Source organism: Fusarium pseudograminearum, chromosome 4, assembly GCF_000303195.2.
Source record: "Fusarium pseudograminearum CS3096 chromosome 4, whole genome shotgun sequence".
Classification (NCBI taxonomy): Eukaryota; Fungi; Ascomycota; class Sordariomycetes; order Hypocreales; family Nectriaceae; genus Fusarium; species Fusarium pseudograminearum.
In genome coordinates, this window is record NC_031954.1 from 2406247 (window position 1) to 2429776 (window position 23530).

The 23530-nt window shown below is 49.0% G+C and overlaps 7 protein-coding genes across 7 annotated transcripts; 2 read left to right on the forward strand and 5 right to left on the reverse strand.

Moving 5' to 3' along the window:
* Positions 1-267: 267 nt before the first annotated feature.
* On the reverse strand, positions 268-4621 carry FPSE_02701 (uncharacterized protein; the record flags this gene model as incomplete). The annotated part of the gene is made up of 7 exons (XM_009255820.1): positions 268-1784; positions 2076-2367; positions 2604-3264; positions 4024-4185; positions 4299-4322; positions 4402-4487; positions 4592-4621. The coding sequence occupies 7 exons, from the start codon at positions 4619-4621 to the stop codon at positions 268-270; spliced, it is 2772 nt and encodes a 923-aa protein (XP_009254095.1).
* A 758-nt stretch (positions 4622-5379) lies between these two features.
* On the forward strand, positions 5380-5925 carry FPSE_02700 (uncharacterized protein; the record flags this gene model as incomplete). Its single annotated transcript, XM_009255819.1, has 1 exon — positions 5380-5925. The coding sequence occupies one exon, from the start codon at positions 5380-5382 to the stop codon at positions 5923-5925; it is 546 nt and encodes a 181-aa protein (XP_009254094.1).
* A 190-nt stretch (positions 5926-6115) lies between these two features.
* On the reverse strand, positions 6116-7921 carry FPSE_02699 (uncharacterized protein; the record flags this gene model as incomplete). Its single annotated transcript, XM_009255818.1, has 1 exon — positions 6116-7921. The coding sequence occupies one exon, from the start codon at positions 7919-7921 to the stop codon at positions 6116-6118; it is 1806 nt and encodes a 601-aa protein (XP_009254093.1).
* Positions 7922-8447: 526 nt separating this feature from the next.
* Positions 8448-14318, forward strand: FPSE_02698 (uncharacterized protein; the record flags this gene model as incomplete). The annotated part of the gene is made up of 6 exons (XM_009255817.1): positions 8448-8547; positions 8605-8732; positions 8785-11165; positions 11216-11451; positions 11502-12961; positions 13017-14318. 6 exons carry the CDS (start codon positions 8448-8450, stop codon positions 14316-14318), a joined length of 5607 nt encoding a protein of 1868 aa, XP_009254092.1.
* Positions 14319-14622: 304 nt separating this feature from the next.
* FPSE_02697 (uncharacterized protein) lies at positions 14623-16236 on the reverse strand (the record flags this gene model as incomplete). The annotated part of the gene is made up of 3 exons (XM_009255816.1): positions 14623-15226; positions 15280-15877; positions 16083-16236. The coding sequence occupies 3 exons, from the start codon at positions 16234-16236 to the stop codon at positions 14623-14625; spliced, it is 1356 nt and encodes a 451-aa protein (XP_009254091.1).
* A 598-nt stretch (positions 16237-16834) lies between these two features.
* On the reverse strand, positions 16835-18901 carry FPSE_02696 (uncharacterized protein; the record flags this gene model as incomplete). The annotated part of the gene is made up of 1 exon (XM_009255815.1): positions 16835-18901. The coding sequence occupies one exon, from the start codon at positions 18899-18901 to the stop codon at positions 16835-16837; it is 2067 nt and encodes a 688-aa protein (XP_009254090.1).
* A 1238-nt stretch (positions 18902-20139) lies between these two features.
* On the reverse strand, positions 20140-21106 carry FPSE_02695 (uncharacterized protein; the record flags this gene model as incomplete). Its single annotated transcript, XM_009255814.1, has 4 exons — positions 20140-20343; positions 20404-20531; positions 20622-20864; positions 20941-21106. 4 exons carry the CDS (start codon positions 21104-21106, stop codon positions 20140-20142), a joined length of 741 nt encoding a protein of 246 aa, XP_009254089.1.
* Positions 21107-23530: the final 2424 nt, after the last annotated feature.

Genomic DNA, 23530 nt, shown 5'->3' on the forward strand with positions numbered 1-23530 from the left:
CATAGCACATAGACAACATAAATAATACAAAAATACTTGAATTTATTCTATATTATGTCGTCGACATCTCACTCGTAGCACCAGTCATGTTCAAAGCTAACCAACAGAAAGTGCAACTCCATTGCAGTGGATGCCAAGCTATGGCCGTACCTTGTGGTCCCCCACCAGCCCATGAAGTTGTGCTTTTACCATCCACTGTTTGCATTGAGAAGCCTCATCCATCCCTGTACGACTAGTATCACCACCATGCTATATTCCATCCCTCGACTATTGCCGTCGATTCGATGTTCTCCTCACCAACTTTTGTACTGTCCGCTTCAGTTCCAACACCCAGCGTTTCACTCGCAGCGTCTTGTTTTTTAGTCGTTGCGCCAACAGCACAGTGATCTGGCTAGGAGCCAAGGTAGATTCGTCCGAACTATCAGAAATAATGTCGCAACCCAACGTTGCTGGATCAATTTCATGAATATTGGACGTAGCCATCAATTCCCTACCTTTTATCCCCATCACTCCATTTGGTTGAGGGCCAGACGTCTTGTACCCCAGGGGTCTCGGAGTGGATCTACTGACGAAGTCCTGTTGCTGGCGGTCGAATGAATCTGGGCTACCCTCGAGATTTGATCGAGGCACCAACTCAGCCATCACTATTCCTTTTGTCGGGGACGGATAGGAAATGTCGAATTGGTCAGATATTTGTGGTGAATATACTCGCGCGGTACCCTCGTCAATGTTCGAAAGTCGTTTGCCGGAATTAAGCTGAGCCAACTGTTCCTCAAGTGGTTCTTCAAAGCTGGACCTGTCTGACGAGGCCTCTCCCTGAGGAGCATCTCCCAATTCCAGGAGTGACTTGCATTGTCGAATACCCTCATTTCGTATGTGAATATCATCGAGGTCCATCAATTTACTGCTCACGCGGTTGCGAGATACCTTGAGCCTAAGTCTGGGCTTGACAGGACTGCTGGAGCTTCTTCCCGTAACTTTGGGAGAGTCGGCAATCCATTTGCTGTGAAGCCCACTTGACTGAGACGACTTCACGCGAACTTTGAACCGTGATTGACTCATATGAGGTTGACTCTGTATCCGCTGATGGGACGGGGTTCTCAAGTCATTACTACTGAACACAGGCTCTAAGGATGGCTCGTCGGTACCGTTTCCTGATCGAACCACAACAGAGGTATCGACAAGGCTGCCGTCGATATTTGTGTGAGCTCGGGTATCCTCAGATGAGGCCGCACAAGAATTTTGGATGCTAGATTGCGTCTCATGGGGCAATGGTGGCAAGGCCTTCATTAGTTGGGGTATGCTGTTCGATAGTCTCAGCTGATGTGCAGGTGAGATCGGGCTGGGCGACAGAATCTTTGCATGGATCTTCGATTCCTGCACATCCTGTTCGGTTGTGACTTGTTTGCTTGCGTGATCTTGGTCTCCAATATTTATGCTAGCATTGAGATGATGCTGTTCTGAGTGAGATGGTAGCTTTTTAGCCGTATAATTTTCTTTCATCTGTGGCCGCCGTTCCTCGAAGCATGGAGCCGTCGCTTTGGAGGGAACACGACTGACACTCTGAACAACTTGGCTGTCTTCGACGACTGTGGTATCCTCTGGTTTGTCCCATACCCAGTCCGAGTCACTCGAGTCACTAGATTGAACAGCTGATACACGTTTCGCTAGAGTTGAAGTTGCAAAATTGTGTTCCTTGACCGGGTCCCCTCGAGGGTTTGTACCCGTGCCACGCAACGCAGGCTCGCGCGATATCTTCGAATTATCGTGGGAGTCACAATGGCCTGGAAACATAATATCACGAGAACCTGTCTGCTTTTGCTAGAAGTACTTGGGCTCCAGTTGATTTATTGCTGGCTGTGGTTGGACCGGCGGCGTCGATGGATACCTTCTTTTCGATGGTATTGAGATATGCTGATCATTCGTGCCACCATTGAGTTCACCGATGAGTCGCCGGTGAACACTGGATACCGACAGAGCTGGTTTAATCTCATTGCTTTTACGCCAAGGAAATGTTGCATCATATTCGTCTGCACATCAGTCAGTATCATACAGTCGTTGATAGTTCACTGTACCTTTGTCTTCAGTGTCGATTTCTATGCTTGCATCCTGTATGGCATTTTCTTTTGACATGTGCTTCAAGTCTTCACCAGGAGAACAAACTGGTGATCCATTTAGCAGATGGTCCGAGAAGGTCTCTTCGCAGTCTTCGGTGTAGTCGTAGTAAACTGAACAGGGAGACCGGGTAGGTTGCACAGAGCCATCTGATGATTTCCCCCGATACATTTCTACTATAGAAGTCAAGCTAGCCGAGCGAATACTCTGGTCCTCAGCAACAAACTGGCGATAGGGAGATTCGGGGTATAGCTGTATCATGTCGCCCAGTGCCCCCGAGGAGTCTACTCCTGATCTGTAATAAGGTGCTGACGATGTGCGCATAGGCAGCGAAGATGCTGAGCGACTATACTCTGGTCTCAAAGACAAAGGGGGGTATTGGCGATACCTGCGGCGGCCTCTCGTCATGTAGGAACCAGAAGTCGTGCGCTGTAGAAGCGAGGTCAGACTTCAACAAGAGATAGAGAGAGAGGATCCAAGATACTGACGTGTGCGGACCTGTCAATCTCAACCATTCTTCTGTAATCAACGAGGCCGTTATCTGTCACTGCTGGCGAAGAAGGCCGGACCCCAGGCCGCTTCAGACGCGCTGGGTATGGAAATGGTGAGCGAGGACGTTGAAGTCCACTATTGCTTTGCTGACTGCTGAAGGTCCCTGAGGATTTGTAAGAAGGCACTCGCCTTGAACTACAAGTTGTCAAGGAATGCGAACGCTGATCTTCCGAAGCTGGGGAGTAAGACCTGGAATAGGGGGTCTGAGAACCGCCGTATAGTGAAAGAATCTCGGAAGTAGGGTCTCGATATGAGGGTAGCAGTTTACGGTCGTCTCTTGTTGCACCGTATTTGGAGCCATCATGTCGAGACTGAGATTGTCGTTTCTTGTCCCTGTGGCTAGCTCTTGAGCGAGGGAGGTGATGGCGTGTACCTAAAGATGGCAGATTGATAGAATAAATACCCAGGTCGCCCGTCTCTGTAGTCGTTTTGAGCATACTCTCGAGGGGCCCAGGAGGGCGGAGAAGGACAGAAGTCTCATTCAAGCTCTGGAAGGGCAACCGTGGCTGAGATGGAGATCGTTGCCTTGGAGGGTTGGAAGTGCTTTCATGAGTGCCATAGGTGCTCTGAAGCGAAGATTGGCTAACTGATCTGTGCCTGGGGCTGTTTAGAGCCATAACCACTGATTAACAACTTGATGGATACTGGAGATGGGAATGATAAGATAGCACAATGAATATTTGGATTGGATCGAGGGATCAAGAAGACCAAGAAAGCTGGTGTGGGCTACTATGACCCGAAATGATAGAAGACACAAGCTGATGTTGAAGCATCCTCAACAGAATGTGTTGGTGGACAAGGAACCATAGCTGAGATCATCTTGTCAAACAGGAAAGGAAAGCATAAAACATTCGCGGCAAGAGGAGGTACTCGGTCTTTCCTTGGGTGTCATTTTTAACTTGGAAAGCCTTCCTGTTTGGTGTTTGTGAATTGCTCTTGCCTTGATCGCATCACTTGCTGCCGTATGTGATTCAGTTACTTTTGAGGAAGGACGTCAATTGCCAAGGCCGACGCTCAGTCTTTCTATGTGAACTGAGCAAATACTGCTGGCAACCACTTTAAAACTACTAAAAATAACCCAGCTGCCTTATTAAATACCTAGGTAGTTTACCGAACGTTGAGTTAGATTTGCTTTTTAGTCTTCCGTGTCTTAGACACGGATCTAATGTCTTTTTGCAAAACCCTTGCTCGGTCTACTGCCTAACGTTGAAGGAATATCGCGTTCATCTTGGTTAATTGACACCTACCGGATGTTAATCTGTTTGGAAGGAACATCATCTCGCACCGGATGATAGGTACTTACTTTAGTCTCGGACGAAGTCATCATCAATTCTTTTGAACGAGATAAGGACTCACCTTACCGAGGGACCGAATTTCTTGACGGCGTAAGGATCGACAAGTTTCTTACCACTCATGTAGATCAATGGGAATTCGAGGCTGGCCATAATTCGTGCAGTGCGAAGCGAAGCACAAGATACCAGCTGCACATTGATTGGAATGGCCGACATAAACTTTTGGCTGGGTATAAATTAAGAACATGCAAACCATTGACGAGCACTAATCGACGTGAGTGGCGTCACATTCCTTCGTAAATAGTATCATTGGGCGTTAAGATTCATGCCACCACATACATTGACACGAATCGGTGCGTCTTCCTTGTGCATTAGTAGTTAGTTTCCTTGTTGTGAATAAAGCCGGTTGCCACTTCACTGTGTCTGTGCGATAAGCTAATACATTCCGTTCTTTTCACCGCCGATAAGGGTTCCTGTGTATTGCGAGTTCTGCACTCTGTACTGTGATGGAAGATGTGCTGCAAGTTTCTATAAATGTCATGCATGTTTTGACCTTGGAGATTAAACCATAAATTAAAGCATAAACGCGAGATAGGTCAATTACGCTCTTCCGAGTCATCTCCGTGACTGACCTTGTGACATGAGCAAGGTCCAGGCTTCATTTCATGCCGTTGCCCTTGTAAACAAATCGTTGTGGTTGTGTAGCGTGACTCATTATTGCACTACGCATCGGACATCCAGAACCCCAAGTGCTTTGTCCATCCCCTTGGCAAGGGCCCTTGACCGGAAACTGCTGAGGACGGGACCGGAACCCCGTACCGAAAACGGGCTGCCGCATAGAGTCTAAGCCAATACATCTGACTCGGCAACAGGGTTAAATTAGCACAACATGGGGCCGGTGGCACTTCTCGAAGTGTTTCCCACCAAAAGCGTCAACTCGATGCCCAGATGTGGCGTACCCTGGGCCACCCTTCGAGATTTTCCCTTCTGTGGATGAGTCTGGCCTGCAAATCCTGGCAATGTCTGGCTCCCAACTGGCCACCGTACTACCCCCGCAGTCCGTGCAGCCCACTTGTGTAGGTCCCACGATTGCTTGTCCAAGTCTAGTCAGGGGTCTATATCGCACACTTGCAGCGCCATCTCTTGTTCAACCTTGAACTAGGCTTGGAAGCACATGGTCAACGGGTCTCTGGATTTGAACAAAAGGGAACCCTTACCCTCTCGCCTGACTCCAGAAAGTAAAAAGTCAACAAACTATCAACAGTAAACAGGTAGCTTCGATTGGCTTTCTGCTTGGATAGTTCACATCTTTGGTCTCATCTTTAGACTTTCGATCATACTGGTATGAACCGTGTCTCAAACTCGATCAACATTTTTGACTCGAAATCAACGACATTCTCAGAGCTGAAACCAGCTTGCCATGCCCCAAATGGCAGACCGAAGACCCGCCCTCACACTCCCGCTCCCAGACCGGGAGCAAAGTGACTTTCAACGACCTCAGTCTTCTCTCCAAACCCCACCAATACGCAGTCCCCGATTTCGTGAAGACTTCGACGCACCATTCTCAGTGGATATTATGAATGCTTCGAGAACAACCCTTGCAACTGATACCATGAGTTATCCCTCAATTGGTACCAACAGTCGCAACAGTTTCGGATACGACGAAACCCCACCCCAATATCTCCGGAATGCATCTTGGGAATCAGAGACCAAGCGTCGTTCAAAGGTCAATGATCGTATTCTGGAATGGGCCAAGAAGTCGTGGGGCGCTGTCCGAACTCGCTCCGACTCCAAGTTTGACTACTTCGACAGCCATTCGGCACAAAGTCCAACCAGCGATATGATGTCGCCTTCATCAGAAAACATTACCCCATCAGAGCCTGATGGTTCTCAAGCAGCCAACGATTACACTCGAGCTGTTGTTACTGTCACGGGAATGACCAGCTCAAAGGCAGAATCGAAGTGATGGGTGGATCTAAACACCAGGTCCCCAATCTTAATTGTTAATAACGTGGGATTTCGCTAGTAACGAATAATGTCGGCGTTAGGAGGCACTTTGTTTCTGTTTGGCTCCATGATATGATCGATGGCAAGGCCAGGTGGGGATTGTATTTTAGGATTGAAGAGGAATCCAGACCTCGATAGGAGGTATATCCTCAGAACACACCGCCTCCAATAATAAAAAGGCGTTCTTCTTCCCTCTTTGCCCACTGAATGATCTTGTTTGCTCCCTGTGTTATGGTTGCTCTTGACACGTTGGGACCTGCTACACAATAAAACTCGAAAACAGGCGTAGTCCATGCTAGCGAAGTCGCATCATCCCCAACTGCATGCAAAACCTTAAGATGCGAGTGTTTGGCGTGGATTGATGCATGTAGCTCATGGTAGGTCGTCATTAATCTCCTGCGGGAAACAAGGCCGGTGAAGTGTGGTTCCAATGATGCCATACAGAACTGCACGTTGGCCCGAGATTTGTAAAGGAAATGGCTAACCTGGCTGCCAGGGGCAATCTCATGAATCTTGGGCCGGCCGGCGCGAGTGGCGTTCTGAATGATAGCCAGTGTTCCGTTCTTAGCAAGCTGCTGAGCAACGTTGTCGCGCATTTGCTTTAGCTCGAAGAAGCTCTCACGATCAGGGCTTACGAGAATCATCGCGATTTCCTCGTCCGACGAGCGTCCCTGAGCTGCAGCAGGAGAGCTGGCTTGCTCACCAGAAGTACCGTCGAAGAAACTGACGTACATGTAGAGATAACCTTTGTTGTTGAAAGCGGGAAGACAAATAGGAATCCAGTTCTCGCCGCCACCCCCTTTGATGCCGTCACTTTCGAAGAGCATGTTGAAAATGAGTTGCAGATCGCTGGGGTGAAGTGAATGACGACGAGGCCGAATGACGCTGACAAGCTTCCCCCCAGCCACAATGAGACCGTATAACAACTTTTCAGCTCGTAATTTTAGGAAAGTGTTATTTATAGCATGTCGTTGGGACTTTCGAAGTCGAAGACACTCCAGGGAACCAAGCAGCGCCGAAGATGAGCCTTTTGTAAACGTGTCGGCCAGGGATGATAGCAGACCCTCGGTTCCTTCAAGGGGTTTCCTCAAATCTGTCGAGGGCCTGTTGGCAAATATGTGAGTTAGTCTGGGCAGCGTCAACGTTGACAGTATTTGCATATATAGCGCATCCAGCTGTGCTTGTATCTGCGAATCGCTTTCACCCAGCTTGCTGATCGCAACAAAGTAGAGCGGGCCTTTAGTTAAGATAACAAAGCGGGTGTCTCCCGCAGAAAAGCCTTGGAGAGGGTTTTTAGCGCCTTCATAGAATGATATGATGGTTTGGACAACGCCCATGGAGGAGTTGATAAGACTCAGATCTCCATATCGGCTCCAGATGGGCTTTCCGGCCGATGATAGGATTAAGTAGTGTTTTAGCTTTGACTTCCAGAGGCGCAAAACGTCTTCCTCGGCATCTTCGTCGTATTCCTCTGGGAGAGGGTCAAATTCGCGATGAAATTCAACAAACCGGTCGTCTGCGCCTATTCTGCCTTTCTCGAAGGGAAGGACTGATGCCGACTGGGTGCGCAGCATCTTCCAAGCAGGGCTTTTCTTATGCAACTCGCCAGCAAGCAAACTTGCAATATCTCCAGCAGGTCGCATCGTTGGTGCAAAACTCATAAGGCTGGCTGTTTCGTCCACCTCGGCGCTAGTACTGCTATCATGTCGATTGGGAGAAGCACCACCACTCTCAGCGGGGCTCGGGATAGAGTCGGGGCCGGGAGTCGAAAATGTCCCTCGTGATCCATCGGGAAAGGACAATGTTTGTATTTCAACAGGAGTTATTGCTGTCGTCGCCTGGCCTTGTAAAGATCCTGGATCAGTAGCATTCGTAGATGGTCGAGGTGGTAGAGGAGGTCGATAATCTTCGTCCACGGGGGAGATAGGCTTCGGGTTTATACTGTCAGAGTCCATGATTGCGCGTAGCTCGCTTCTCGCATTTCTTGGAAAATCAGCCGGTCATAGAGACAAGACTCGAAAGATTTTCTGCACCCAGAATCGCACGACCTGGAAATCTTCCGTAGGCATTGGTCGAGGCCATTATACCATCTTGGTTGAAGTTAGAGTTTATCGAGAAGTGATGATACTCAAGAGGAAAGAGGAGGTCCATGACCCAAGGAATGACGCGCTGGAGGGGCGGTGGCAGCCTCGCGCTAGGGGGTTCAAGGCTTGGAAGCTTAAGCCAATCAAATTCTTGAAACAATATACAGCTCCGCTGTTCTTCAGGGTGTTTCAGTGGGTGCAGCTCGAAGCTACATGTATGCTCCACGTAGCCTTCCATTACATCAATGTGCTTGCCTGTGATTGCAACTATTCGTACTTGAGCTGCCAGAAGCACTATCACGGTCCTTGCTCACCAGCGATGCCTTTTGGCGTTGTCGTGTTACTGAAAGTAACCTGATGTCCTTCGTTTCGTCGTCAACCGTAATAATCAGTAGCCATGGCTCTTGAGCCCGGATCCGGTCGTCGCTCAGTGTCTCCAGAGAGCTCAGGTCGAGACTCTCCCATTCCACGGCAATGGAGGAACCAGCTCGGTGAAGGTATGTATGCGCTTCTGTTTTTGTGGCTATTGTTCCAATTTCTAACTTGGAATACAGAGGATTATGCTATCAAGGATAAATCGTATCGCAAATATGCCCACGGAGTTGACAGAGCACTTGTATTATTTGAAACTGCTCTAGAAGAATGGGCCGACTACATATCGTTTCTAAACAAGCTTTTGAAAGTATGTTACCCGAACTCTCCTGGCTCCATAGCTGCCAACTAACCGATTCAAGGCTTTACAAGCTCGGCCAAAATCTGTCAATGCGATTCCATCCAAGGCGACTGTCGCGAAACGACTTTCTCAATGTCTTAACCCCTCTTTGCCATCCGGTGTGCATCAAAAAGCTCTGGAGTTGTATAATCTGGTATTCTCAGTCATTGGGAAAGATGGCCTGTCAAGAGATCTTCCGCTGTACTTGCCAGGGCTGGCCACAGTCCTCTCCTTTGCTTCGTTGTCTGTACGAGCGCCTTATCTCGACCTCCTCGAACGGCACTTCCTCGGCATCGACCCTCGATCACTCCGCCCAGCAATGAAATCCATGATTCTTGCCCTACTTCCTGGATTAGAAGAAGAGACGAGCGAAGACTTTGAACGGACGTTACGCTTAGTCGAGAGCTTCAAGCATGCAATTAGGCCACTATACAGCGAAGAGATCACTGAACAACATTCTTCGGGCGATACTTTCTTCTGGCAATGCTTTTTCCTAGCCTCGATAACCAGTCAGAGCCGTCGCTCTGGTGCACTTGCATATTTGATACGATTCTTGCCAACCTTGGGACCACAGGCTACCCCTGAAGACAAGACAGCACAAAGCAACACCAATGAGGACATTCAAAGCAAACTCGCCACCGTTGTCACGTCCCCAGAGCCGGGGCTGTTGCTGCGATGTTTTGCAAGTGGTCTCTCAGATGAGCAGTTACTAATCCAGCGTGGCTTCTTGGACCTGTTGGTTTCTCATCTCCCCCTAAACGCCCATGTCATTCAATCGCGGGTTAAACCAGATGATCTTGAATTGCTTCTCAAAGCCGCTGTTGGTGTAGTCACTCGGCGTGAAATGAGCTTGAACAGACGTCTATGGGCGTGGCTGCTAGGGCCCGAACCGATAACTGAACATGATCACAGTGGCGAGACTCCAGGCAGCCCTCCTGCAGATCAACACAGCTTTGCAGCCTCGAGAACTCATTATTTCGAGGACTTTGGACTACGACCTCTGACAAAATCCATACTACAAATGATAAAGAGCAGCTCTCATAATGCTGCCAGTGAACGCGCCAAGCCTTATAGAATATGTCTCTCGTTGATGGATAGGTGGGAGATTGGCGGTCTAGTTGTACCTGAAGTCTTTCTTCCTATGATCGAAAGCGTGCGGCACTTCAAAGATCATGCCTCAAGCAAATCAGAGTTTAACGAAATCTTGCCAAGCGCCAGTACTTTCTTTGATGGTATTGAGAGTGGGCTCATCTATAGTGAAATTGCCGGACTTCTTGCACAGGCTCTAGGCCCGGGATCCCTCAGCGCACACGAGCGGAAAGACAAGCTTTCACTAGTGAGCTTCATCTTGGCAAATTTCAACGTTCGAGAGGAAGAAATGGTCACAATCCATGCTCCTCTGTGCTGCTTGACTGCTCTGGCTATGCTAGGAGACTTCAAAGAGCGTATATCGACGCACGGAAGCGCAGATTCGCAACTGCTCTCTCTGTCCAGCCAGGCCCAGAGTGTTGCTCTCTCGCTTTTAGACCTTATACCAGAAAGAGTGTTCCCTGATATCACAGAAGATCTGAAGAAAGAGAAGAGCAGCTCGACCCTACCTTCTAATGGTGAAATATTGAAAAATTCACAGAACTTTTATGTCAATGAGCAGGGTAATATTGAAGCATCTCCGCCGCCATTCAGTGCTTCAACAATAGGACAGACTATTCTGGACAAGGCTGCTCAATTTGTCTGCCAAGATCTAGGGTCGTCTGAGACTGATCTCAATGCTTGCGTCAGGCTCCTCGTTCATGCAGTATATAAGACTCCAAAGACATATCAAGTCAAGGAAAAACAACTCCTAGAGCTTATGCATGGCCTTCTCGAGCAACCGGACATTATGGCGTTCCCTTCTTTCTCAGCTATCTTACAGCTATCAACTCAGCTGTATGACGCTGAGCGGATCGAGACAACTCAACTCTCCAGCCTGATACCTCTTCTTGTCCGACATGCCTGGGCATATATTTCGGCATCTGAGCCAAAGTACCATGTGGAATCAGTCAGGGGTTTATGGCAATTGCAATCAGCTCTCTCGACATCCAACCGCGATATCGAAGCGGCGCTTTCCAGTCTTATCATTGCACAAGACACCTCCCGCTTTCGTGGTGCCGAGCTTGTAGACAAGGGTCGTGCCTTGAGTGTATTGTGGTCACACACCCTTCAAGACAACGCCCCCGCCGAACGGAGAGGTTCAAAAACACCGGTCCATGATATTAAGAGCCTTCCTCGGCTTGCTGGAGCAGACAATTACGAAGTCATGCTCACGCAGCCGATATTCCTTATACTTGATGCTCTAGAAGATGATCGGACCCAACTCTATATGACGGTGAAGTCGTGGTTGAATACTATGCTAGGCATTGATCGGTAAACATTTTGCTTCCTACGGAGAATGCTTCTTGACTAACTTATCGCAGGCTGTTTCTAATATTCGTTTCTAAGCTGTCTGAGATACCATTTCTACAGACACTGGCACAGAATGACGTGAAGAACGATCAAGTCTCAACATCGTTCTCCGAGAGCGAAGATTTAGATCTTGCCCTTTACTACTTACGAACCCTGTCAAACATACTGGCGTGTGCTGGGGAGATTTCTTGGACTGTGCTGGTGTCTAAGCACGTTTCATTTCATGGCCATCACATACAGATCAGCTGTGAGTCGCTCATTTGTAAGCTATATAACAACATTCTAACACAAGACTAGCTGGGGGCGAAGAGCATGAGATGACATTGCAGGAGTTCTTCGTCAACGCATGCATGCGATGCATAACAACAAATCCCACCGAAACAGCTACACAGGGGTCTGACGATCGTGTCAACCAACTCTACCGATACGCTCTTAGCCTCCTTCACAAGTTTCTCAATAGCCCCTTTGCTGCCCATCTATCAGCTCAACATCTTGAGAACGTGCTTATCGAACGACTTGAGAAGTCGCTTCAAGGCTCCGATGCATATGTGCAGGTCCTCTTACTTGATGCAGTTTATGATACACTAAAGCTTCGATACATTGCTCCCATTGAAGCTCCTGCGTCTCCCATATCTGAACGAAGGATGTCATCACTTGATCCCCGAGGAAGTCGCCCATCACTTTCAGCACCAGAGGTCCGACAAATCATGACACCGCCACCTCAACTTCTTCAATCCCTTCAAGACGGCCTCAGCTCGCCCAGCAGCCGCCCAGTCCTCGATAGCTGGGTTGCTTTTGTATCCGAGTGCCTGCCATTGTACTCGGATTCCATCTTCCAGGTAGTTATTCCTCTTGTGGAGACACTTTGCAAAGAAATCGACATGACCTTTGCTAATTTGAGGGGAACCTTTTACTCGAATTCTCTCTCCATCGGCGGCGAGGAACAATCTCCCGAATCTACACTGATCTTTCTGCTCAATGGCCTTGAACAAGTGCTAGCAAGAGCGCATCAGCGACTTCTAAATGAAGAGGCTCGTACACAGGTCGTTAAGGGCCCGGACCAGCCCCAATCACTCTTTGGAAGTATGGTATCAAATGTCTGGCAGTCAGACAACACTCAATCCCGCAGTGCTACAGCAAACGATCGACTGACTGTCCATCTGGCCTTCCAAGACGCGGTTCGCATTTGCTACAAGATCTGGACATGGGGTCAAGGTGATGACTCAAGCAGACAAGATCAGGGCTCCTTTGGGTCGTTCAACTATACATCTCTGCGCATGCGCAATCGCTCTAGAAGGCTTCTGGAACACCTTTTCGCTGCGGAGAGCCTTGAGTGTCTTGAGACCGTTATTGCTAGTTGGAAACAATCGACCGAGGAAGGAGAACCCACCCAGGTTTTCAATATGCTATCGGCATTAGAGGCATGTCGACCAAAACACTGTGTTCCGGCTCTCTTTGGTGCCATCTACCGACGTACGAGCGCTGGCAACGCCGATCCCACATCAAAGTCGACGATGACAATTTCTCTGCAAGATACCGACCTCGTTAAGTTTCTGGTGGAGTATACAAAGACACTGGATGATGATGCTATGGACGAGATCTGGCAGGACTGCATGGCCTTTCTCAAGGACCTTTTAACAAACCCATTCCCGCATCGACAGACATTGCCAAATCTTCTAGAATTCGCTGCTCTTCTAGGAGAGAAGGTCGACAATACCAACTTTGGGGAACAAAGAAGAATGAGAAAGGAACTAGGGGTATGCCAAAGCCTTAGATGCCCGCTTGCCAAACTATTTACTGACATCACTCTAGGACACCTTCATCCGTCTGCTTGCTGCTCTGTTCACTACAAGGCCTATTGCATTTGCAGATCCAGCAATGTCAAGCGGCGGCATCCCCAAATCCGATTCCGGTAATACTATCAATGGATATGGCGACGGGCCAGATGACGTTGTTTCTATTCTGGCCGGCATCGTTCCCAAGTTAGCAAAGATTCTCGTCGAACCCGACAGAGTGCTTTCAGCCTCGGCGACTATTTCAGCCAATGTCATCGGACCAACACTCAGGGCCAAGGGGTTTCCTGAAATAGTCACCGAAAACACCATGCGCCTTCTCCATGAGTTGTCGAGAGTACAAAATAACCAAAAGAATTGGAAGAAGGACGTGGGTGACGCCTTCAATGACGTGAAGTTCTTTGGAATGGACTTGGACCTGGTGAAGGACGATTGGCTGCCACTGCTAAAGCAATGGACTTTTACCGACAAAGAAAAGATGTCAGAGATTGTTAGTCGCATCAACGCTCCTTCGACAGCTGGTATTGTGTTTGGTGTTGGTGCAACGTCAGCCCGTCTCGAGGCTGATCGCAAGACGCAACTCAATCTTCGAAGAATTGCAACTCTGATCCTCGCAGGCTCAGAAGATGCGTTTGTTTCGGATTTGTCAGACATATTTGGAAAGCTGGCTGAGCTTCTCGGTGCCTCCTCAACGTCGTCACCATCATCAACCACTCGAGCAGACATCTACATGGTGTTCCGTGCTCTTGCTCTCAGGACCAGTGCAATTCATCTGGGCATGCTATGGCCAGTAGTCAATGCTGAGATCCATGCAGCTATCTCTTCCGTTGCTGCAGCCGATAATAGTGCTGCTTCTGACACTTACACCAACGCCTCTGTCCTCCAAGCCTGTAAACTGTTGGATCTTCTGATTTGCGTTGCGCCAGACGATTTCCAGCTCCATGAGTGGCTTTTCATCACTGACACTATCGACGCCGTATACAGGCCGTCAACCTATCAGCCTGTTGCTCTCGTTGACGAGCTTTCCGACGAGCTTGGCGCCACTGCGACTGCTTCGAAATTCCACTCCTCCTCAGTGGTAAATCCCGTAGTACAGGGCTCGTCTCGAAGGCCGCTACTCGGACCAGGAGGCATTAACGACGATGTCAGTCTCGAAAGAAAAGATGAGTTGGTAGTCAAGGTTCTCCGGCCGTTCTTTGGACAACTCAGCATCTTTGCATTTGAATCTACTTATGCTATGGGACGAGTCGACAGAGAGGCATGTGTATTAAGCTTGTTGAAGGATCTTTTTGATGAGCAAAGTATAGTTAGAGCACTATAGAAGTAAAGATCGTTTATAAAAGCGGAAATAGATTTGGTAAAGAAACGTGTGCTCTCTACTAACGACGTATTTGCTCATACTAATGCTATTCAAACGAACGAAAGATGCTGTCTCCCCCCGTCTTAACGCTATAAAGGGCGATAATAACACTGGGGCTGGTATATGGCCACCCGACTCCAAACTCGCCGTCAAGAACCTCCATGTTTACGCCTGTAAATTCTCTCCCTCGACTCCGTTCCGACAAGACAAAGCAAATAGAAATACAAAGGTTTGGACCTCGATGAGTAAACGCCGTATACTGGAATCAGCCCTGGGCATATCCCACAAAACCTGCTGGCGTAGTTAAGCAACCGCCTCGTGCACCCCCCGAAGCAATACTGCAAACGTTAGGTGGTTGATCGAGCAATGCTGCAGAAGCGATAGCTTCTTCGAGTGTACCTCCATACACTCTTGTCACGACACTCTCGAAAGCATCCTTTTCCATAACAGCTCCAAACTCCAAACACTTAGAAACTCCTACTAGTTCTGTGCCCAGTAGGTCCAGACGTTCTAGTAGTAGGGTCTTGTCAAACCGGTTAGAAAGCTCGAACCAAGCTTGGACGGGCGTGATCTCCAAGTCTCCGGGATTGAGACTTTGTGCGAGACCGTAGAGAGAAGAGAGAGATATCCGAGGCGATGGCCATTCCAGGTGAACGGGAGGTACGTGGGGATCCAGGCCGAGATTGCTACGGTTGTGGCAGGATGTTGCTGATGAGATGAGTTTTCGATCACCAAAGACGTCGAAGGGGGCATTGGCCATGCAGAGTGAAGAAGCCATGAGAGTGTGACCCTTTGGTTCATCATTTGAGAGGTGGGAATGTGAAGGGTAATCGCCGACAAAAAAGTGATCCCAGCATATATGTTCAAGACTAAGAAGCGTTAGAGAATCAAGACGGTACTTTTAGATGGAGATGTCACTCACGATAGGATGAAGTTGACGGCCCTTTGTTCTTCGTACGGGGTTAGATTTAGATCTCGAGGCGGTTGTGGAGGACTTGTCGCGTTGATACTCGATTCGTTGGGCCGGATACTAAAGGCAGGCGTCACCATTGAATCGTCCTTCTTAAGAGTAACAATAATATCGTCGACATTGACATCGGCAAATAACTCGCCGCCGTCAGGATCGTACTGCGGCAGGGCTTGACCCTCCGTACTTTGCCTCACACCCAGCGCCTCATCAACCCAAGCATCATCACGACCAGCAACAACATCTTTCGGGACACGATGATTTATCGAGCAGCGGTCGGATTTGCATTGCGGAACCACGATTCCCTGGCTAGCGAGGAGAGCCCTTATGGACGTGTTGTCCTTTTCCAACTGCTCCGATTCAAATTCAGTCAGGGCGATGAGTTCGCGGAAGTGAGTGATGTCGACCTCGAGCTGCTTCTGGTACTCTGCTTTGCGTTGACGGTGCTGGATCTGGGCTCTTCTGACTTGGGTGCGGCGAAGCTTTGCCTTTTCAGTAGCGGTGAGAGACTTGCGAGGTTTTTGAGGCGATGTCTCGCTACTATTCTCGGGTGCTGGGGTCGTGTTAGTTGTTGTCTTAGTCAACTGGCGCGTTTAAGGTGGGATGAGAGCATGAGACAGTCATGTCTTGCGGGCAGTCTCTGAGTTAAAGGGCACGCAATAGATGGCAGACTCGGCTAGGAGCACATTCAAGGGGGAAAGAAATATGACTGTTTAATATATCGCAGCTCCAGACTCGAGATAATAAAGTGTACTTACACTCACTGCTCACTCCTCTACTCTTCCGCCCTCTCCGCCGCGGCGTAGCAGCACACTCGGGTCCTTCACAGACTGGCCCTTTTTGCTTTGTCTTTTTCAGAAACTGAGTAAAAGAGGGCCTCGTATCCGTGGGACTCGTATCCGAACTCGCCATGATGTTACAAGATAAGACAGTATCGCCGCTGGACCTTTTTTGTTATGTAGTATGTTTAAGTTCCGAGGTCTGCCCACTTTTAATCATTCTCAAACGGTTGGACTGATTTTGAGTTTGAGGTGAGTAAGCAAAGACAACGTGGGCCAAAATCTGCAGCGGAATATGACCCGCTTACTCTGTAAGTACATACGACGAGGAAGCTAAAAATAGCACGAGTTACGCCTTTTGGCCACGTGAATGTGAATAATTACAAGATAATCGAGAAAAGAGGGATGCGAGGCAGCACCTTTTTGGATCTTATACGTCACGAATCTTCAACACCTCCGCGGACATCACAGCATATACAACGATTACAGAAGCTGTCCATGTCCTTGGGTCATAAAACTTTTCTCTTCTCCCTTGTCTAACCGACTCAGTGTCTAGAGTGTTTCCCAACTCCTCCCTAAGTCATGGCTACCCCAACTCCGAAGCTTCCTACATTCCGATCAAAATCCTTCGGGTATAGTAAAAGCCCTTTTAAAATCAAACAGACTGCCCCAACGCCTTGCTGGTGAAAATCACAAATCGATACCCCGTCATAAATCCGCTCATCAAAGCCTTACTCGTAGTCATCGCCGTCGCTGTCTGTCGAGGTTTTGTCTTCAAACTCTTCCTCGTCGAGCTCGTCCTCATCATCTGCATCGTCGCTGTCCTCGTCTTCCGCGTTCAGTCCTGTTATCGACTTCCATTCCACATAGTCGTTCTCGAGCCACCGTTTACTGATTGGCAGCTGGTATGGATCGAACGGGAAGTAAGGGTCCAGCTGGTGGAAGCTCTCATCTTGCATGTCGTACCCAGCGTCTCGAAGAGCTCCTCCTGTTGAATAAGTCGCTGTCAAGTATTGCGACAGGCGGATACGCTTGTTGCTTTCGATCAGAGGATAGATATACATGAAATTGAGACGGTGCGCTATTCTGGCAAATTCCTCAACGATGCTGGGTGCGCAGACCTTTAGCGGGTTGAGTTTGCCAAAGATTTGCGCAGATAAATCTCTCCTGCATGTTCCCATCCACTCCATCTCCTGGCCAATGTAAGATGCAGGGTCTTCAGGATCTGCGGATTCTGGCGCCACGACAATAAGATCTTGCCAGCGGAAGCAGAAGATGTAGAGTGTCGCCTGGACGAGGCTGTAGTAGGGATGGAATCGCCTCAGGTCTGGTCCACGACAAAGGGGTTCGTATTTCTTGCGGTAAATGTCCAGGTGATGGAGAAGGAGTCCAAATATACTGCGAATCAAGCTGCCGGGAAGTCGGGCGCCACGGGCCACAAAGCTGGCAAGATAGGATGCGGCTGCCTGTTTAGTGGAATTGGCTGTGTTGCTCTTGAAAGCAGTGGTGATAAGCTGACCGCAGAACGCATCTGTTAGGCGGTCATGCATCTGGGCGAAATGGAAGATAAGGAACTGCGTGTGTCGAGACTTGTAGGTGGGCAACACCATGTACTCGAACTCTCGAAGCAAGATAGTGAACGTGTCGAAAGCTACGTCAGAGCCCGGGTTGTCAAAGTGAGGCGTATACACTTCGAAAAGTGTGTCAAGGATGGCATCCATCTTGGAAACATTATCCGTGATCGACTTGGTCTTGGCGGCCTCTGTGTCGTAATCAGGATCGTCGCTATCGACCGATTCTGTATCACTATCGTCGCCGTCGTCGTTCTCCCAGTCCCCTGTGAATACTTGCTTTTCTAGTGCGTACATAACGGCTGCAGTGATTTCGTCATCCCCATCTTCCAGATCGACTTGCATCTGAGAGTCAATTTTTACCACTCGGTTGAGGATGAGATCAAACACCTCGTCGCGCAAGTCTGGCAGGTAATCCTTGACGCGGAGCAGGTTTTTCACGTAGCTCATGTGGACTCGCTTGGATCCATCTTGGTACGGGAATTTGGAACCAAGGAGGCATTCTAGCACAGGAAGGGCGGATGGAAACATCTGGAGCAGATACTGCAATGTGCGATGCAGCCTATCGCGCATTGTCTCGCGGTTGACTTCAGGGAAATCCGGGACGCTCCACACGTCGGACCGACTGTCTGTGAATTTCCCAACCATCATCGTCAGAACGGGTGATAGATAAGAGCCCTGGGCGCTGACTAGGGCAGCAAGAAAATGTGTGAAAACTTTGACGAAGGCATCATCGCGTCCGAGCCAGGAGCAGTTCAGGATGGTCTTGACAAGACCGTTACAAGCCTTGTCTTTAAGAATGGGAACGCATCCAGTGAGGGCCACAACGTAAACCTGAAGCTCGTGTGGTTTCAGTGTATCGTCGTCTTCTCCAATGACAGGCGGCAGGTATCGTTGCTTATCGGTGGCAAATAGTTCCTTGAGCGTGTCATACTGGCCGTCATTGCCTCGGAGATGCTCCTCGAGGGCAGTTCTTACTTCAAGCTTCACCTCGTCCATTGTCCTCTTTCCAACCTCGTACGTCACAGTCACGTTTCGGATATCGTCGAACAAAACTTTGCGACGTTTGGTGGGACTCTCGGGCGCGTCGATCGGGTCGCTGAGGCCAGCATCCTCGGCTTTTCTCCTGCCCAAGACAGACGCGGGCTTGAGGATGGAGCGGACGGGCGTCGAGCTCTTTGCGGCAGGACCAGAAAGTTTCCTGGTCGTAGGAGTAAAAGGTCGCATGAATGCAGTTCGTGTCGAAAACTCGATGATGTGTCGTTCGTTGTGCGCTGCGGCTCGATGGAAGGAGGGGGTTGACTCAATCAATAGTGGTGGCGTCTCTCAGGTAACAGAGAACTTAGGGTCCGTGATTGTTTAGGAGATGTTCAAGGTATGATCATTGATCGAAGAATATGTTGAGATATCGAATGGCAGTGATTACCAGTCATAATACGCATATCTCATTAGCACGACTGTTGATTGGAGAGAGTGATGGAAGAGAAAAAGGACTTGTTTTATTTGCCCAAGGTGGCGGTAGTGAAAGAAGATTGAACCTTATGGTTTAAGCGCTGGATAACTTTTTTCTTCATTTTCTGAGGGGTCCCAATTTTGGCGATTTTCAGGCGGCACGTGCCTCTCCCTTCCTAATCTGGACTGGTTTCTTCCACTAAACTCCACATCGAATTGTTCTGGCATATTGCGTCACAATAGGTAGGTACCTATGGAAATATTTAAATGCAACTACAGCTCTCACAATGAATGAACGAATAGGCTTGTCTATTGTTGAAACTTGAAGATGGACCAACCATAACTTGAACGCAAGGTTTCCGTGCCACTTGTGTATACTTATTACGTCGCAGGTTCTAAAAGTTGAACTACAATTTAAATTGAACCTTCCAATGAAAAAGGGCAAAACATTGTTTTTGATCATCTCACGAAAACCATTTGTCCACGCTGGGCGTCATATTAATATCATGTTGGTCAGTGGGAGCAACTTATACCAGCGCAGAACCGCTTACATAAGTATACACTATCAGAAGACGCTACTGAAACCTCCATCTTCAGATAACAACCAAGTTCTTTCCACCATGATCGATATTCCGCTGTTCTGTTCCTTCTTGTATGTTCGTTTTTATTTCTTATCTTCCTCTCTCAACGTTCCAGGGTTGTAGTTTGCGTTGTCAATTATACATCTGTCGATGTGGCCCATCGTATCTCAATGCGTACACAGTTGTCTGCCGTAAGACGAAGATGGTTGGCTTCCGGTCTATTTCATCGGATAGATTTGAGTGAGAGCTGCGTCGACGATGTATTCGTCGACTTCATTTTGGCTGGCAGCGGTTGCACTGGGCAGGCTCATCGTATGAGATGAGGTTCTGCCCATCTCACTTTTGTCGTCTGCCGGTTCGGGCTCGTCCACGGCCTCGGCCTTTATCAACAGCAGTATCCTGAGATTCGACTCCATGGGCCCATCAGTTCCTTTAAAAACCTTCAGGAGCATTACCGTTGTGGCCGGGCTGGGACCCATACATGTAGTTGGGATCCGCACCACTTTCAACGCTGTTGCCGTCGTGTCCAAAGTCGCCCACGGCGCCAGACTCGGCCTTAGCATCGCCCATCATGGTACCAGAACCCCACTGTCCGTTATCCATGTTTACTCTTTCACGGTTGGATTGGTTCTGTTGCTATTTTCGCGAGTTAGTATGCGGATGAGTAACTCGTGGCTTGTGAGCCGTTTGACTTACCTCGCGATACTTGCTTAAGTAAACCTTGAGGGCTTCAGCATAGTTTTCAAAGCCGAGGGATGTCATGGCAAAGAGAATATCTTCGCCATTCACGGTTTTGCGCTTTTCCTGTTGACACTTTTCCGATGCTGTGCGAGTTAGCATGCTGCACGAGAGAGACATGATTCGGATTTGTCGTAGCTGCAAGTCTCGGTAGGATAAAGGGGCCTGTTACTGACCTTCACTTGTGATGAATGATATGAACTCGCTAACACATTCTTGCATGCATTCTTTTGCCTCCTTCGCTATCTTGGCGTTGTCAGGCAGGGCATTCTTCATAATGCGAGCGACTGGAGCAAAGTTTCGAATGTTAGCATCAAGCTCATCAGCTCTGTCGGCCTTTGAGGCGCGAGACGCTTTAGGAGATTTGGAGGACGAATCGCAAGACATGAGAGGGATCCAGATATGCACGGCTGAGCGGGCTGAGGCGTTGAACAGCTCGCGCGAAAATGGAACGAACAAATCACATCGGGATGCCTCAAGAGATAGATGACTTACCATTGGCTATAGGGAGCCAGCGGTCTTGCTCCTTTACGCCTTCAAACTCGTAACCCGCAGCGTTTGCGGACTGTGGGTCTTGTTGCTCATTCATTTGTGCTTCGTCGTCGGGTGACGGTGCACCTTGGTCAACCTCCTTGGGAGGGGATTGGGGGGAATCCGACATATTTGGCTACCTGCAGCGGCTGCTAGCGTCCTTTGTCAAAGGGGATTTCGGGCTCGCACAGCTAGGCCTCGCGATGATGTGTCCCTGGCCACGTCGCAGACGGTAAGGCTTGCAAGCGTTAGGGTGTGTAAGAGAGGTAGAGGGGTCTTTGTTTCTGTTCTGCAGTGCAGTGCTGCGCAAAAGTTAGTCGAAAAGTCCCGATTACAGTGACTGTAAGGTTCTTTGTCGCTCATGCAGGTGGTCCCTGGCCCGGGATCTTGGGCTATGACGCTGTCCACATGGAGAATAATGGGGGCGTGTGCGTGAAAGACAAGGACTGGTAAATGTGGACTTTAAAGGCATGGTAAGGTGAGGTGAAAGACAATCATGGACAGAGGGGGGTGGACCCTTTCGACGTAGGGCCAAGCAGGGTGAAGGCGGGGGGACCAAGACTTCGAGATCCAAAGGGTCCAGGTGTAGGTAGGTAGGCAGGACAGAGAAGACCATGATTGTAGATACGTACATATTATCTGTGTGTGTGTGTCCCGTAAAGAGTGTTAGTAGTTAATGCATGTAGGTATGTATGTATGTCAAAGCATGCAGACAAGTTGCGCAATACTGCGTTGTGTAGTTGAAAAATAAAAAGGTTGAAACAGAACTGTCTGTAACAAGCCAAAGAGGCAGGTCAGTAACGGCTAATGCATACAAATCGAGGGCAAGAGCCGACGCGTGCGAGCAAGAGCAAAGATGTAACACACGCGTTGGGAAGGGAAAGGATACGCGCAGGAAGACAAATTACGCGCAGGACTTTGACGCAGGGCAATGGGAAGGAAGGGTAGATAGGACGTCACCAGTACTAAAGCGAAGCGTCTCAGGATCGAATCAACGGGGACAGAGGGGCGCAGATTCGGGTCGCAATTGCGATAGAACGGGAGGGAGTGCGAAAGGTTTACCGGGTACGGAGCGTGAAGGAAGGACTGGGTTACACGAGGAGTTCAAATGGCAAGCATCTCGTTCGCCAATGCCAAATCCAGTTGCAGCTCCAGTGAATCTCCAGATCCCCATGAGCCGCATGGTCCAACGGTACCAAATCGCGTCAGGAACAAACGGAGAGGGATAGGTAGAGAGAGGATTAAGCAGGGGCGTGTGATAGCTTGATCAACAGGTCGATGACTGATTGATAGTTGGCAATCGATGGGGTTCGCACACAGACAGGGGAAATGGATAGCTACTGCACCTACTGACAGGACGATGGAGCGAAGCTAAAGAGAGGCGTGATTGATCGATTGATGGGTGAGCGTGAGTGTGAGGAGCAATGAAAGGGTGTCTGAGCTGTTCGCTTTGTGGTCGCAGTTGAGGGTGCATATTATGGGGCGTGGGCCTTGTTGCCTGACAGCAAAGCTTAGTACTTACAAATGTTCAAAAGCAGTTGGCTAGCAAAATAAAGCAAAACAATAATAATGATCAGTTGTGTTTAGAGGCTTAACGTGCAGTCAAGATAAAGCGCGACCCAGAGCATGAGCTGATACTGGAAAGGTTAAAGTAAGATGCAAGTCTGGGAGAGGATGGGACCCAACAAGTGGATATTTCGTTTTCACAGCCCGCGTTAGCAGGTGCCAACAAAAACAGACGTCTTAAGCCAAGGCTGAAAGCCTAGTATGGTTGCTACAGTAGACTAACAGCAGGCTCCCAGTAAGAACTTAGGCGGCCTTGTTATCGATAACATGCGGGCCGCTTCTAGCTACTAGCCTCATTAAGCTCAAATTTTACAGTGAATGAATGGATGTCATCCATAGCACGGGCCTCGATCAAAACAACCACCACCAATTAGTTACTACTTGCTGCACACAGCAACAAAGAATATGAAAGTCCCTAGCTGATAATCAACTTAGCATGAATATTTTCGCCATTCACTGCACTTCTGGGTGTCTCTACAGAGCTCGACACCGCCAGATGCATCCCGTCTGATCCGAGCAAGGAATATTCGCACGATGGACCATCAACATGCTCGTTTCCTTGATTCCTTCAGCCGCTAAAGCACTGGCTGGGCCTTTGCTGCAAACACTCCCCAACTCAAGGGTACAGGGCATACCTACATTACACACGAACATGGCCCCAGGCTCAGGCGGTGTGTCGCAAAATCCCTTTTACCTTGCAGTTGCGTCCGTCCGGGGGAGGACAATCGTACGAAAAAGAAGCCCGTGTTTCTAGTGATACTGTGCCATACTGCGCTACGGTGGCTTGTACTGGCCGAGAAAAACGTGTATCAGGTAATACACCCAATATGACGGCTGCTATAGAGTCGGGGGACGCCCTTTAACGAGGCCTTCTGTTGCGTTCTGTATGATCAGGATATTCTGTATTGACAATGTGCAAAAATGACCCCATCTCTTTGATGTCTCCTCAAAATGACGTTCGGATCCAGGCACTCGCCAACGTATCAGA